At 37.6% G+C, this 13,501-nt stretch overlaps 1 protein-coding gene across 12 annotated transcripts in view; it reads right to left on the minus strand.

Moving 5' to 3' along the window:
- The window catches only part of Nrg1 (neuregulin 1), a 1,059,481-nt gene that overhangs the window by 10,364 nt on the left and 1,035,616 nt on the right, over nt 1–13,501 (minus strand). For 7 of the 12 annotated variants that reach the window (XM_036166367.1, XM_036166365.1, XM_036166363.1 and 4 more), the window contains 3 exons: nt 12,034–12,092; nt 5,523–5,546; nt 1,228–1,330 (listed from right to left, as the gene is read on the minus strand). In XM_036166367.1, coding sequence (XP_036022260.1) covers nt 1,228–1,330; nt 5,523–5,546; nt 12,034–12,092 — 186 coding nt within the window. The remainder of the gene's footprint in view (nt 1–1,227; nt 1,331–5,522; nt 5,547–12,033; nt 12,093–13,501) is intronic. The other 5 variants (XM_036166364.1, XM_036166370.1, XM_036166366.1 and 2 more) reach the window with 1 other exon arrangement.

Genomic DNA, 13,501 nt, shown 5'->3' on the forward strand with positions numbered 1-13,501 from the left:
AAAAAGAGGAAAAAACAAATATGCTGGTATTTGGTTAAATTCTCAATGTTCTTGGTATATCTTTGCTTTTGTCATACAGACAGCTATTGGTCTTACATGTCTTGAGCTATGGAATTGATAAGTCTGGTCCCATTTATAAATTTTCCGATGGGATTTTTAAAAGACAATTAACTTAGCTTTCTATTTGTACATTTTACACAGTTTACTATGTGTGCTTATCACCCACATGTAAGTGGGATTCTGGGAATATTTTGGCACAATTGTAACAAGACTCTGCATTTGCAATGCACTTTGCAGAAGAGTTCGTAATATTCAAGTTTGAATATAGAAAGACTTATGTATGGTGCCAGTTCCAGGAGAGCTCAACCTCATCATCCAGTCCTCCCAGCATGCTAATTCATAGGATACTGTGAAAACATAATTCATGCCAAAGGCTGTGTGGCAAAAATGCATGTGATTTCTGTTCTCTAGTGCAACATTCAGAACAAGACACTCCTAAGCCTAGTTTTGACCAGAAAATATTATGTCATCAGACCAAAAACAAACAAAACTCTATTACTTGACCATTACATTTGGACTTGAAGAAATCCTAAGTGGAGGGAAACGTGAAGGGAACTCATGAGTTGGCCAGTGTGTATACTAATATGGACACCTGTAGAAGGCCAAGTATAGTGACTACATTATCTTTACGGTTTTCTCTTTAACTTTTTTTTTCCAAGCAAATTTGGCTTGCTTATCTTTCCACAAAAATTTCTATATACACTGCACATTTGGAGAGCATTTATGTTGGAAACATAATATAATTAAAACATACTCATTTTAACTCTCAACACCCCCCAAAAGAAACCAACAACTCTCCCCAAACACCTGTATCTTGAATACCATAAAATACTTCCTTTGTTTCTGGGCCCATTGGACTTATCCTTAACCCTTGGTATCTATGCTGTTAGTAGGCTGAGCCTCGTGTGGAACTCTGATCCTATACAATTCTGTCCCTCCAATCCTTTATCCATTCACAGAGCCCTGGACACTGAAAAATTCGTTTAGTTTCACACAAACAGGCAAAGGTTCACAAAATGTATTACTCAGTGGGAAACATAAGGATGTTAAGTCCCTAGGCTTCTTTTCTTTCCAAGCCTTGGGTCTGGGGCCTGGGACTGCAGAGCCCTGCCTGCCTAACCATCTTCTACACCAAGGGGAATAGGCAGAGTTGAGGGGAAGGTTTACTTGGTTTTGCAGTAGGCCACCACACACATGATGCCGACCACCAGCAGGGCGATACAGATGCCAGTAATAGTCAACACTCTCTTCTGGTAGAGTTCCTCCGCTTCTGGAAAGGGGTGAGAGCAGATGTCACCAAGGTCATTTATTATCACCAGGACTTATGACAACTGAATATTTGGCATGCTTCACAACATTACCCATGTCCACAAGATAACGAACACTTGACAATTCTTTATGCTTATTTACATTTGTCTAAGGGACAACATATTCTATGCTGTACTTTGAGCATAAGTAACAAGCTAGCCAGGGCTATTGAAAGTAAAAATGTTGATTTTATAATTTGTCTAATTTCAAGCTTTAATGATATATATGGTATCAAGCTAGAAAATCATAGACATTCATTACAAAAGAATTTATTAAAACTACATCAATGTTATTCTTTTTATTAAATATCTTATAAAACATCTCTTGCAAAGACAACAGGAATCAATATTGATAAAAAAAAAAGAGCTAAGGTGGGCATCAGGGAGCACCTCCATTCTTCCTCTCTTCACCCCCATCCATGCTAATCTTCTTTCCACTTCCCTTATATTTGATATCATCAACTCATATCCAGTGGTCTTTACAAAGAGACACTTCTACGTTGGATAAAACTGAACTCAAACATATTTGCAAACATGAACTTGGCTTGTAGTTAGTAAGTTAAGGCAACAGCCCAAGTACACCATGGGGGAACAGGAGGCTGGGCCAGAGAAAACCCAACTTGATGGGTAGAGCACTCTTGGGCCACAGGAAAGGTTTGCTCTTTGAAAGAAAATGGTTATTAAGTTAGAGAACCAATGAAGTTAGAGAACTAATTTGAATTAAGAAGCCCATTATTAACACAAGTGATGTATACTTTGGACTAGCTTGCACATTTCCACATTAAACAACTTGACCATTCTAAGGAAGTGTGGTGTTCTAAAGAGATCTGAACTGAAGGTACCACTCTACTCCAGATTCAAGGAGTCTGTAATTTGTGGAAACTTTTGTAGCTGAGAATTAGTGTCTTTGGAGGAAGACTTGCTTTTATATAAAGGTGAGTCAGGTTGTTAACAAAATTTGTAGACTTACTAGGGGGGATGCTGCTTGCTTATCAGCCGAGCTTCCAATAATCTAATTATATTTATTGGAAGATCTTGACATGTTCACTCAGCACACATTATAAATGGTTTGTCTGCCATTAAAGTTAATAAGCTGGGCAAGAACTAAAGAACACTGCACAGATAGAATGGCCTTATCAACAAGAAATGCACAAAGATTATTGCCATCATATGTTTTTAGCCTTAGAAGCCATACCTTTCTCTTCATTGAGAGAGGGCAGGCCACAGGAAGTTTTCTTAAAAATGAGTAAGTGAATTTTAATTTCTATCACATTAGTGGATCTTATCATGAATGAAAACATTTCCTACAAGCCGAGTCCATGGTAATCAAGTCCCAGTTAACAGGTCAAGAACATTGTCAAATCAAATTAATAGAGCACTGATTATTAAGAGGAGAACAGAAGTCAGTAGGTAAAAAGACTACAACACTGGAGAGATTATACAAAAACAAACAGAAAAGGTTGGAGGTGGAGAGGAAAAACAAACCAAGAGGACAGACAGACTGAAAGGATGACAGAGAGCGAGACAGTCCAGTATAAAGGAAAAACAAGGTTAAAAGTTAGGGAGGCATCTGGAGTCCCTGGCACAGCATGCCTGATATTAAGGGAGAAAAAAATAAAGAAAGAAATAAAAACCAGACGGAGGAGATGCTGGGGTGGGGGGAGGAAAGGGTGGGTGCAAAGTGGGAAGGGGTGTCCCATACAGCATAACTCCTAACCGAGGCTAGCCATGACATGGAAGCCATGATTAGAAAGCGAGGCAGTTGGTGCATTGCGGTGCCACAGTATGCAGGAGACAGTTGGTGTCGTGGAGTTTATGTGTTGGTGCGTGTACTGCAGAGGTCTAACAGTGTCATGAATGCAAGGAGGGCTTGTGTGTTAATCGCTTGTATCTGTTACTCTCAGACAAAGGCAGGGGAATGATTTTTATGAGTTGTTATTTGTGAGCCAATGACCCTGTAGCTTCCCTCCCTGGCATCCTAAATGGTTTTTAGTGTGTATGTCTAAGAAGAATGATCTCATTCCGCTGTTCTTCCTTCACCGGGCTCCTTCACATAGCACAAGTTGGTTAAGAAATGGAGCATTAACATTGGCATCAAGGAATGGCAGGTCCCACATTCCTCTTTTTGTCTAATGTACTTCCTCTTCCTCCTCCTCCTCCTCCCCCTCCTCCTTCTCCTCCTCTTCTTTTAAGCTAGTGAGGCTTGGCATGGGTGCAGCTCAGAGGTAGGACGCTTGCCTAGTATATGGGAGATCCTGGGTTTGGTTTCACAAATGGCTGATGGGAAGAAAGTGGTTTAAAAAAGCCTTTGATTGCAGCTTTTCACAACTCCCTCACACTACCCTTTGAAACAGTTAAGAAATGGTTACTGCAAACTTCAAAAAAAATGGGAGCATACAGAAGGACTGAAATGAGCATTGGGGACATCCTGGTCCCCCAAACTCTCAGGGATTCCTGTAACAAGTTCTCTTTCAGTTGACCAGGGAAGAACAGGCTGAGTTGGCTATGTGAACTGCTAGTGTCTAGTCACTGGCCTATTCTTACTGCTTGTCAGTAAAACAATTATTTCAGAGACTAGAGTGCTTCTAAAGAGCTACGAGGCTAAAAAGGAGCCAACTAAAGACAGGGAACACAAACAGGATTAAATCCTGTGTTCATATCAGTACTGACTACAAATTTATCACCTAAACTTCTTGATTTTTTTCATGATTTTTGCTACATTGGGTAATCTCCACAATATGCATGTCAAAGGAAAAAAATTCTTTGACAAACAGCACGTTCCTTTAGCCTATTGATCTTCTCATTTATTATTTTTTTAATTACTATTTTTTTCCATGACAGTATCCACAGGGCAAGAGCAAATCAGAGCTAGTACTAAAAATCAGCCCAAAGATCTGGCCTGTCTCCATGGGTGAAAATGCTCCAAGTCTCTGGTTTGGCTGTATGGACTGTGGTGAGTCACATCAAGCACATTTTCATTCTGGATGTGTCCAGGAAAAAAAGACAGAGCCATTCTTTCTCTCTTGTTTTTACATGACCCACAAAAGTCAAGTGTTATTTCAGGATATAATGACTGGCCTTATACTCTACGAAGGCTCTGAGATGCGTGGATAACAGCACACTGCCCTTATGAACCATGAGAACAGCTGAGGGGGCAGTTATATAGCATAATTATTTGACTCCACTGTTTAGAAATAGAAACAGTAAATTCTATGGTCAGACCAGAAAGCTCTGAGTGGGAAAATCCTACTTGTCAAAAAGGTAGTTCCGAGGGTTTGGCTATTGGCTTCTCATAGTAGTGAAATTTCCGGCAGAGGGAGGGAAGAACCCTCAAGAATGATGTGTAGACCTTTTTGTGTTTCCCAAACTTAGGGGGCTTTTGTTTTTCATTTTAATGCCAAAAGAACCAATTCACTTTTAGGATGAATATGCCTGCATTTCATCCCTCTTTGGGAGCTTTGTTTGTTTTGATATTTACAGTGTTAAGTTTTTGATATGATGACTCATCTGGATAATCTTAATCTTAGTATTTCTGATTTAATTCCATCAGCCCTGGAATGTCCACCTAAAATAGCATCAACTGTTTTCTATTTACTTGCTTATAAGCAAATGAAGTTGATTAAAGTCATACCTGAGAATCTCCAAGAAATCTGAGTGATTCCCTGAATATAAGACTACCACAATGTAAGACACTTCTATGGCACAATATTAAATAGATGAATTTTATGTTGAATATAAAACTCTCATCGTGCTATCTTTTATGTGAATGTACTTAAAACTTTTTTTCCGCTGGCTCTTGGTTTGATTTCTCCTGTAGCCTATGCACCACTCCAACTTACCCCAGCTTTTAGGTAACAGCATGGTCCAATCAATGGGTCACACAGAGTGGATTCTGTGATAAGTTGCAGCAGGAGGAAAGCTTTAATCTCTAAGTGAAGGTAGGCTTGGAAATTTAAAAACTGCTGCACTCCATTCACATTTCCATAAACTAATCATAGATCGAAAGCAGAGAAACCAATGTTATAGCTGTATGATCCCTTCTAAAGAAAAAGGAAATTAGTTAGGAACTGAAAAGCAAGAGGAGGAAGGGCAAAAGAGTTCAGCTCAGAAGCTCTACAATTCTGCAGGCTAAAAGGAATGATGATTGGTCCATACCCATAAATTCAATCCCAAGATGCTCTGCCAATGCAGAAAGTTGACAAAAAAAAAGAAAGGAAAAAAGTTTCAGAAAAGAGCAATACACCGCACTCCAAAACAAATTACACATGACTATGACAGCTCTCTGTGCGTGCACACTGAACAAGACAGGCGGTGAGTGTTACAGAAGCATGCTCAGGAATGCCTGAGCCCACCAGCGAGGTGTGAAAGCACAGGCTCTTTAGTAACCTTCAGAAGCTTCTACTAAGGGAGGTTAGGAGTTGAATCATGCTCGACTCATCATTTGACGTATTTTTATAACCAGAAAAAGCATTTACAATAAGGTGATTTGTTTTTAAATGAAGTTCTAAGGAGTGGGTTTTTTTTATTTTTATTTTTTTAAATCACAGTAGAGTTACTTTTCCTTGCAGTTGGGTAGTTACACTTTAGTATTATTTTTTAAAGTTGTACCTCCGTCACTTAACTTTCCAATTCTTTCACTACATTCATTGTCCATTTCATTCAGAGAAAGCAACAAAAGCTTTTACACAGAAAAATGAGAAAGGGAAGTTGGGTTACTGGTGACTGCTTCCAGTATTTCACATCATTTCTGTGTTGTACTGGGCAACGTGAAACTTCACCTTTTTAAAGGTGAAAAGAAAAAGGGATTTTTTTTTTGGCAGGGGGAGGAAGGGGAAGTGTGTTATATGAAGATACAGTTTCTGGGCTCTTTACTGCTTTTTCAAACTATTAGTTAGAGGTAATTAGATCAGCTCTCCACATTGCTAAGCTGCAGCAGGCACAGATGCCGAAAGAACTTCAGCATCATCCAGGAAAGGGTGATGTGATGCCCAGCATTTCTGCAGCTCTGTACAAGGCCTGCCTGGGTGGAAATAAGGCAGCAAGGAGAGGGGGAAGAGGCAAAGAGAAAAAAAAATCTCTAGGAAGGATACTTTGCCTTCCTGCAACAAAAGTTGACAGTCAAGTTTCACCAAGTGTGCAGGCCTTTTCTCTTGGTGAGTACAATGTGGTAAGGATGAAAGGTAAGTGGGAGGGTGGGATCAGAAACAGAAGTCTGTATTTAAGTCTGTATTTCCTTCTCTTAGTGGATTGAAAAGATGCCAGGGCAATCCACCAGTATAATTGCGCAGCTCTTCAGCTTGCAGTATGTGCTGGAAGGATGTGGCTTTTACAAAAACATCTGTCAGGGCATGGAGAAAGTAGCCCTGGAAGACATGAGATGAGTGGAAGGTTGATCCTGGTTCAGATCCTGCCTCTCCCACTCACTTGTTTAGCAACTTTGGTCAGGTTTCTCTCTTACTGAACAAATTCATGATATGCATGCTCACTGGTAACTCTATGGAATGAACTATGGTCTGTCACAGCAGAGGGCCCAGTATTCCCGGGAAACAGATGCATCTAAAGATGTATCATGGGAAAAACAGCTCAGTGCATTCATGGTTACTTTGAGGAATTTATGTAGGAAAACACTGAATGGTCCTAGGATGTTGTTGTTTGTTTGTTTGTTTGTTTGTTTTTTTTTTTAAAAAAAAAAGGAAAATAGATCAAGATTTTGTAGCCACTTCAAGGCACAATGCTTCCCAAGTAAAAATCATCTTGAAAATGGGAGGCATGATCTGTAATGACATCTGTATTGGGTCCATTGTACCCCCCCCAAGTAATCTGATGTTTCATGAATTAAGAACCAGAAGCCTTAGGGTTAATTCAGTTGTATAAGATATTCATAATAAAATAATCTATTCAATTACAAATGAATTTCTCTTGCCTGTGTGCAATTTGTCAGACTGACATTTTTCTTATTTTCTGTTTCATATAAACTTTGGGGCATCAATGAATGTAAAAAAATTTAGTTTCTAAGGAAATAGATAATAAACTTCCTTCCTCGTTTCTTTCAAAGGCATATGATCCAATTTTCTTTCTAGAAGCTTCTCTGTTTCTTGCCTTTTCCTCCTACAAATCACTAAGATTTTAAGGGTTAAAATCAAGACAAATCTATAAAAAATCCTTTCCAAAGAATTATTCCATGCCTACACGAACATTTCTAACGATTTGTATTAGTTGCATAGAAAGCTTGGTTAAGTCTTCAATAAAATTAGTAGCATGCCCATGCATACATGTTACTGCATTTACAGTTTTATAGGTAAGCCTGTGAGCCTAACTATAATTTCATTTCAAGGGAAGTCATTCATATCAGGCAGCTCCAATTTTAAATAATTCAATGGGAAATTGGTACTTAAAACGGGAATCTCTTTTGGCTGTGAGCCCTAACAAGGAAACAAGCAGAGGATGCATGCATCAGTCACTCTAGACACAGAACGAAGATGCTCTCACTTATTTTTACTATTAGTGGCTCCATCTCTTTTACTTTACATTCAACAAAAGAAGCAGACAATGCAAACTTTCCATTATGTAAAGAAATTCTTTCTATCTGCTCTCTGTAATCTAGTGTGGGTGTCAGCTCCTTACGTAGCACATGGTTCTATTGAACTTCTGGCTAGCCACTACATTCTTCAAATTCAATTAATAATTCACAAACACAAAGGTTACTGTAAACAATTGAGTTTCCTTTTCTACATGTGATTTCCTGCCAGGACCATGGCAATATAAAAAATTAATTTAAATCTAAGAGTCTCCAGAAACTATTAAATATTGACTCACTAATCCTTTGTGTTAGGATTTTATAATTACTTGACGAAAACTGATTAACCTGGAGGTTAATTTAAATTTTCAACTGCACTGGAGAGAAGAACAATAAAATAACTTTCTTTCATCAAAATTATACAGCCATTGCAATTACGGTTTCTGTTCAAGTTTGATGGCATTCCAGATGTTATTTTTAACATCTTTGGAATTGTTTATGCAAATAATCTCAAAGACATGCAGTCTTGATTTTCTGTATCCATGGACTTTTTCTATGGAGTTCTACTATTGCCAGTTCTAAATGGGATGAATTTAGTGTCTTGACTTTAATTTCAGACTTACCTTTACAAATGTAGATGCTTTTTTTCACAGTCTGCATTGTTACTGAGCCCTTTGAAATGTAATAGACTTTTGCCTTATTCCTCAGTTTTCATGTGCAGAAGAGCACACACACACACACACACACACACACACACACACACACAAAGCAAATTTCACACTCATTTGAAATTTATGACGATTCTGTCATAAGTGGAGTGTTCTTTATTCTCCTGTTAGCAAGATACATGTTATACATGTTTGATAAGTACATTATCTTAACAGCTTCTTGAAAACACTTAGAAATCAATGAAATAATGTATGTGATAATAGCCTATGACTCAAAAGTTTAAGCCTGAGAAGTAAACTCATTTTGAGAATGTGCCTCAAGTTCTAACTGTTCACTTTAAATTAATTTATAATGTGAGCTGTTCTATATTTAGTTCCTATGGTTCGCCACATTCTCCAGGACATACTTGCCCTATGCTGCCTCAAGGTACTAGAGCTGTGAATGAATTTTTTTCTTTTCTCCACAAAGTCTACACATTGAGTGTCGGCTCCCTACATACATGATACCACATGACAGTGATCACAGTATCACAACCATATTAACTAGGAATTGTAGTGTAATAGGTCAGATTTAAGGCTGACTAAAGTGGATGATATTTTCTTAGGAAATGCTATATTTCAAGACAAATGGCTGCCATCAACTGTACTCCTTTCTTCCATAATTTCAATCAGCATTTATAGGTCAGTCAATAGGATATGATGATCAAGATGACTGTAATTAATCTTAATAATATAAGTTACATGTTAAACACTTTGAAGAATTGTATATTCTCTTTGGAATGTTATTCTTCAACTGAGAATATGGTTTGGTAATTTTTAAATCTGTGTTTGAGGCAGGAGACTATCTTCTCTTTAAAGATTGTGTTGTGTTCTCTAAGACAGTGTGTCTATAAACAAACAATTGCATTTTCAAGTGATGGGAATATCCTCTAGATTTTCTTTCAGCATTCATGGTTACTGAACACAATGTAACAAAACCCATCCCCCTGTCTTCCTATCTTCTCTCAGAGTTACAAACTGAAAACGAACTCTGGGCAAGATGATCCTGGAAAAATGGTATCTCATTGGAAATGCTTGCTCCTCCAGACATATGGGATCAATAACGCAGCCATTACTTCCTGGCTTTGTCACTGAGCTTCCTATCAATCCTTGTTATATCAATTTAAACATGAATGCTAATTTCCTGCATGCTTTCCAAAAGTGTCACTGAATGCTTACTAAAAATTTTATTTAAGGAGTCTCATTCTAGACTTCAGACAGAGTGGCGATTTTTAAATAATGTCAAGTAAAAGAGAAAATGGCTAAAAAGTGAATGAGAACATATTTGTTGGTTACCAATGGCAGAGTTAGCAGAGTTGTTGTTCTGAGAAATATTAGAATTTTTAATGCTTTCCTTTATCTAGTGAGCCATCCTTCTCTTCAATGCACAACACATCTCTCTCTAGCTGTCTGATACCTTACATAAAAACAGCTTATCTCTTTTCATTAAATTCTAAAAAATAGATTTATGCCTATATGATCATGTGGGCTTGCTAAATCTATGATATTTGAATACAAACAATTCAAAAAGTGCCTCTACTGCATTAAATAAAATTATATTTTCCCTTCTCTTTTTACTTTCTATCCTATCGACTTAAAAAAACAACAACAACACAAAAACAACCTATAGCTATGGGGAGAAAATTCATGTTGTTTGTTTTGGAGAGAAAATTCATGTTGTTTGTTTGTTTGTACAAACAATTCAAAAAGTGTCTCTACTGCCTTAAATATAATTCTATTTTCCCTTTCTATCCTATCTACTTAAAAATAAACTATAGCTATGGTGAGAAAATTCATGTCTTATAAATGGTATTATTTAAATATTGTTAATACAGTGAATATATTTCAAAATTTAACAATGGCAACTTGCAAGTTTTTACAAGAGAAAATTATAGCTTATGGCACAATCTTTGATAACACAATTTACACAAGTACAACATAAATATCATCTCATTAAATATATGGCTATTATTCTGACAATATCTACGACCTTTTTTTTTTTTTTTTGAGACAAGGTCTCACTATGTAGCTCTGGCTGGCCTTTAATTCACAGAGATTGACCTGCCTCTGCCTTCTCAACACTGATACCTGTGACTATTAACAGAACTTTATTCTTCTCATGAATCAGAACCAAGGGCAAATCTCTGATTCTTTGGACACCTAAATGGCCAGCTTGTATGATTATTTTTAATGTTCTAAGAATTTAAACTGTAGTGAACTATGTAAAGTACATTTGATGATTACTAATTGATAGTGTTGATAAAAGCAGCCTGGTGCTGACATTTGTAAATAAAGATTTAGTGGCACACAGGCTGACTCATTGGTTTATTCATTATCTATGACTGTCTTAAAGCTACACGGGTTGGGGGGGGTTAGTTGTGACAGTGTCACCTCAAACCTTAAAATATTTGCTATCTGAACCTTCATAGGAAAACTGTACCAATAGATGATCTAAATGGTTAAGTGGGATATAAGCAAATATGATGTTCTGAAGGTTTCAGAGCCCAAGAGATACCATCCCAGTTCAGAGGATGGACAGACATTTAGTTTAGTTATTCAGGCGATTATCTACAATGTGGAGTGAGTAGTTTAGAAATGATGTTTAAAACAACATGACCTCACAGCCATCCACTAAACTGGCCAGCTCTGCATTAAACATTCACATATTTATTCTAGATTTGAGTTATTATATTTTGAAATAATAGTTTTCAAAATAATAATAGCTACTTTCTAGGATTACCCTTTAAGACAACATGAATATTCATATGAAGAAACACTGGGATAAAGGTGATTATCTAATCTCATTCTGAATGACTTATTTCCCCAGAAACATACATATAAACCTGGATATTTCCTTGGCTGGGAAATATTTGTTTTTAATTTTTCTACCTAGTAGTGTTTTGTTTGTTTGTCTTTATGCCTGCATGGGAACTTTGGTTAATGAAGCAAAACATATGAACTCTTTTTGTGATGTTTATTTGTTATGAATAACACATTCTGAACCAAAATTAACTTACCATCATTTCAAGTGTATATTGGTTACAACCTAACAATGGCCTTTGCAGGATGTGGACGTTGGATACAGAAGGTGGACTGCTCGGTGGAATGATTTTATTTTATCAATACAAGTGCGAGTTTGAAATGTCTTTATTATTATTTCACTCCTTGATGTTCACTGTCAATCTGCATCACATTACGCATTATCAATTTCAGAAACATCTGGAGCCTCACACACCTATTAGTAACTCAGAGCCGACTAGTCACAGAGGAAGTAACACATGGCTTTGTTAATGTTCTCATGCGACAGGCAGAGGCAGTCAATATTAGACCTGGTAGAACACGCTAGCTCTAGGTGACTCTGAGGGGAGATGTAGCAACAAAGAAAGCAGCACCGACTGAGCATGCTCCTATTCAGGCAGAGACAGAAAGGGAGTGGACGTACTGTAGAAGCTGGCCATTACGTAGTTTTGGCAACGATCACCAGTAAACTCATTTGGGCACCTGAGAGAAGAAACAAAAAAAACAATGGTAGAAAAAAAACAGAGAAAAAGAGAAGAAGTGAATATATGCTAGAGAAGCTCCTTGAGTGTCATTGACTGAACTTGGTGAGTTCACCCTCAGGAACAGAATCCTTATTCTGATCATGGCTTTCATACTCTGGCATCTCCCCAGTGCTTAAAAATTTGGATCCAAAAAAAATCAGTTTACAGCCTTCTATGACAGTGAGGTTCTAGGAGTTCTAGGTGACTGCTTTCTTTCCAATGCAGTCACAAGACAGACATCATAGTTTAGTCATCTAGTCAAAGAAGTAGGTAGAAAATAATCTGGAGTTGACTCACTGCCGACTCCCAGAATCACAGGCCAATGTGACCGGCCATTCTTTCCCATTTTAACTTCGGGACCAAAGTAAATTACAGGTAACTGAGACCACAGCAGATGGGTTTATGCCCTGAGTGGAGACACCATAATGAGAACAACAGGAATCTATTACAACTGAGCCATAAAAGCACCAAGTGGTCGATTGTCGCTGTAGTTTGGTGGAGAAAGCAGGTTTCAGATTATTTGAACATACTTTCTTGGGTTTGGACTTTCATGGGCACATTCTCAGTACATCTTGCTCCAGTGAATCCAGGTTGGCACCTAGAGGGTAAAAATGTGATAAGCAATCGAACGCTCAAGACACTGAATTTTCAGCCTGGTAACCTTCCTCCCATGGAATATGGAGTCCTAAAAATGACCCGGTGTGGGACAACACAGAAAAGAAAAGACACAACACTAAGAAAAGCCAGTCCCACCAAACTGTGGCTTACTGATTTTGTCCTTTGCTTCAGTTGCCAGAAGACTAGTTACTGAAATTTAACTAGAAAGAGGCTGCAAGCTGAACAGAGTGGCGAGACGGGGGCTGCTCTCATCCTGCATCGCCCCCAGTGCTGATCTCACCATGTAAAAACACTGCTGTTGATATGAGCCTCTGTGGCTCCACTTTTTTTTCTTTTGTTATCAAAAGACCTTGAGCCTTTTATTTTATTGTGTATGCCCCGAGATTTCTACTCATCTCATAGCTGTTTTCTGAACTGTAAGATGAAATATTTAGACAAAATAAGTCAAATACTGTTATTCTCTAGTGCTTAGTGATGAGAGAATGGCAATCCCTACTCTTCCCCTCTCCCAAGATATTACAAAATCAGTCTTATATTTTAATATTATTGAAAGAAAACAGAGTAGAATTTTATTGATACAATTTCATTCATCCAGTTACCTCCAATAAAAGAAAAATGCATTTTGGAAATGAAAAGTTATTCTTATACAGAAACACATAGGACATACCACTTTTACACTTATGGCTGAATATTCTGAACTAATGTAAAAAGTTGAATTTGATTTGTCCGATTCAGTTTATTTGTCAAAAT

This window comes from Onychomys torridus, chromosome 17, assembly GCF_903995425.1.
Source record: "Onychomys torridus chromosome 17, mOncTor1.1, whole genome shotgun sequence".
Lineage (NCBI taxonomy): Eukaryota > Metazoa > Chordata > Mammalia > Rodentia > Cricetidae > Onychomys > Onychomys torridus.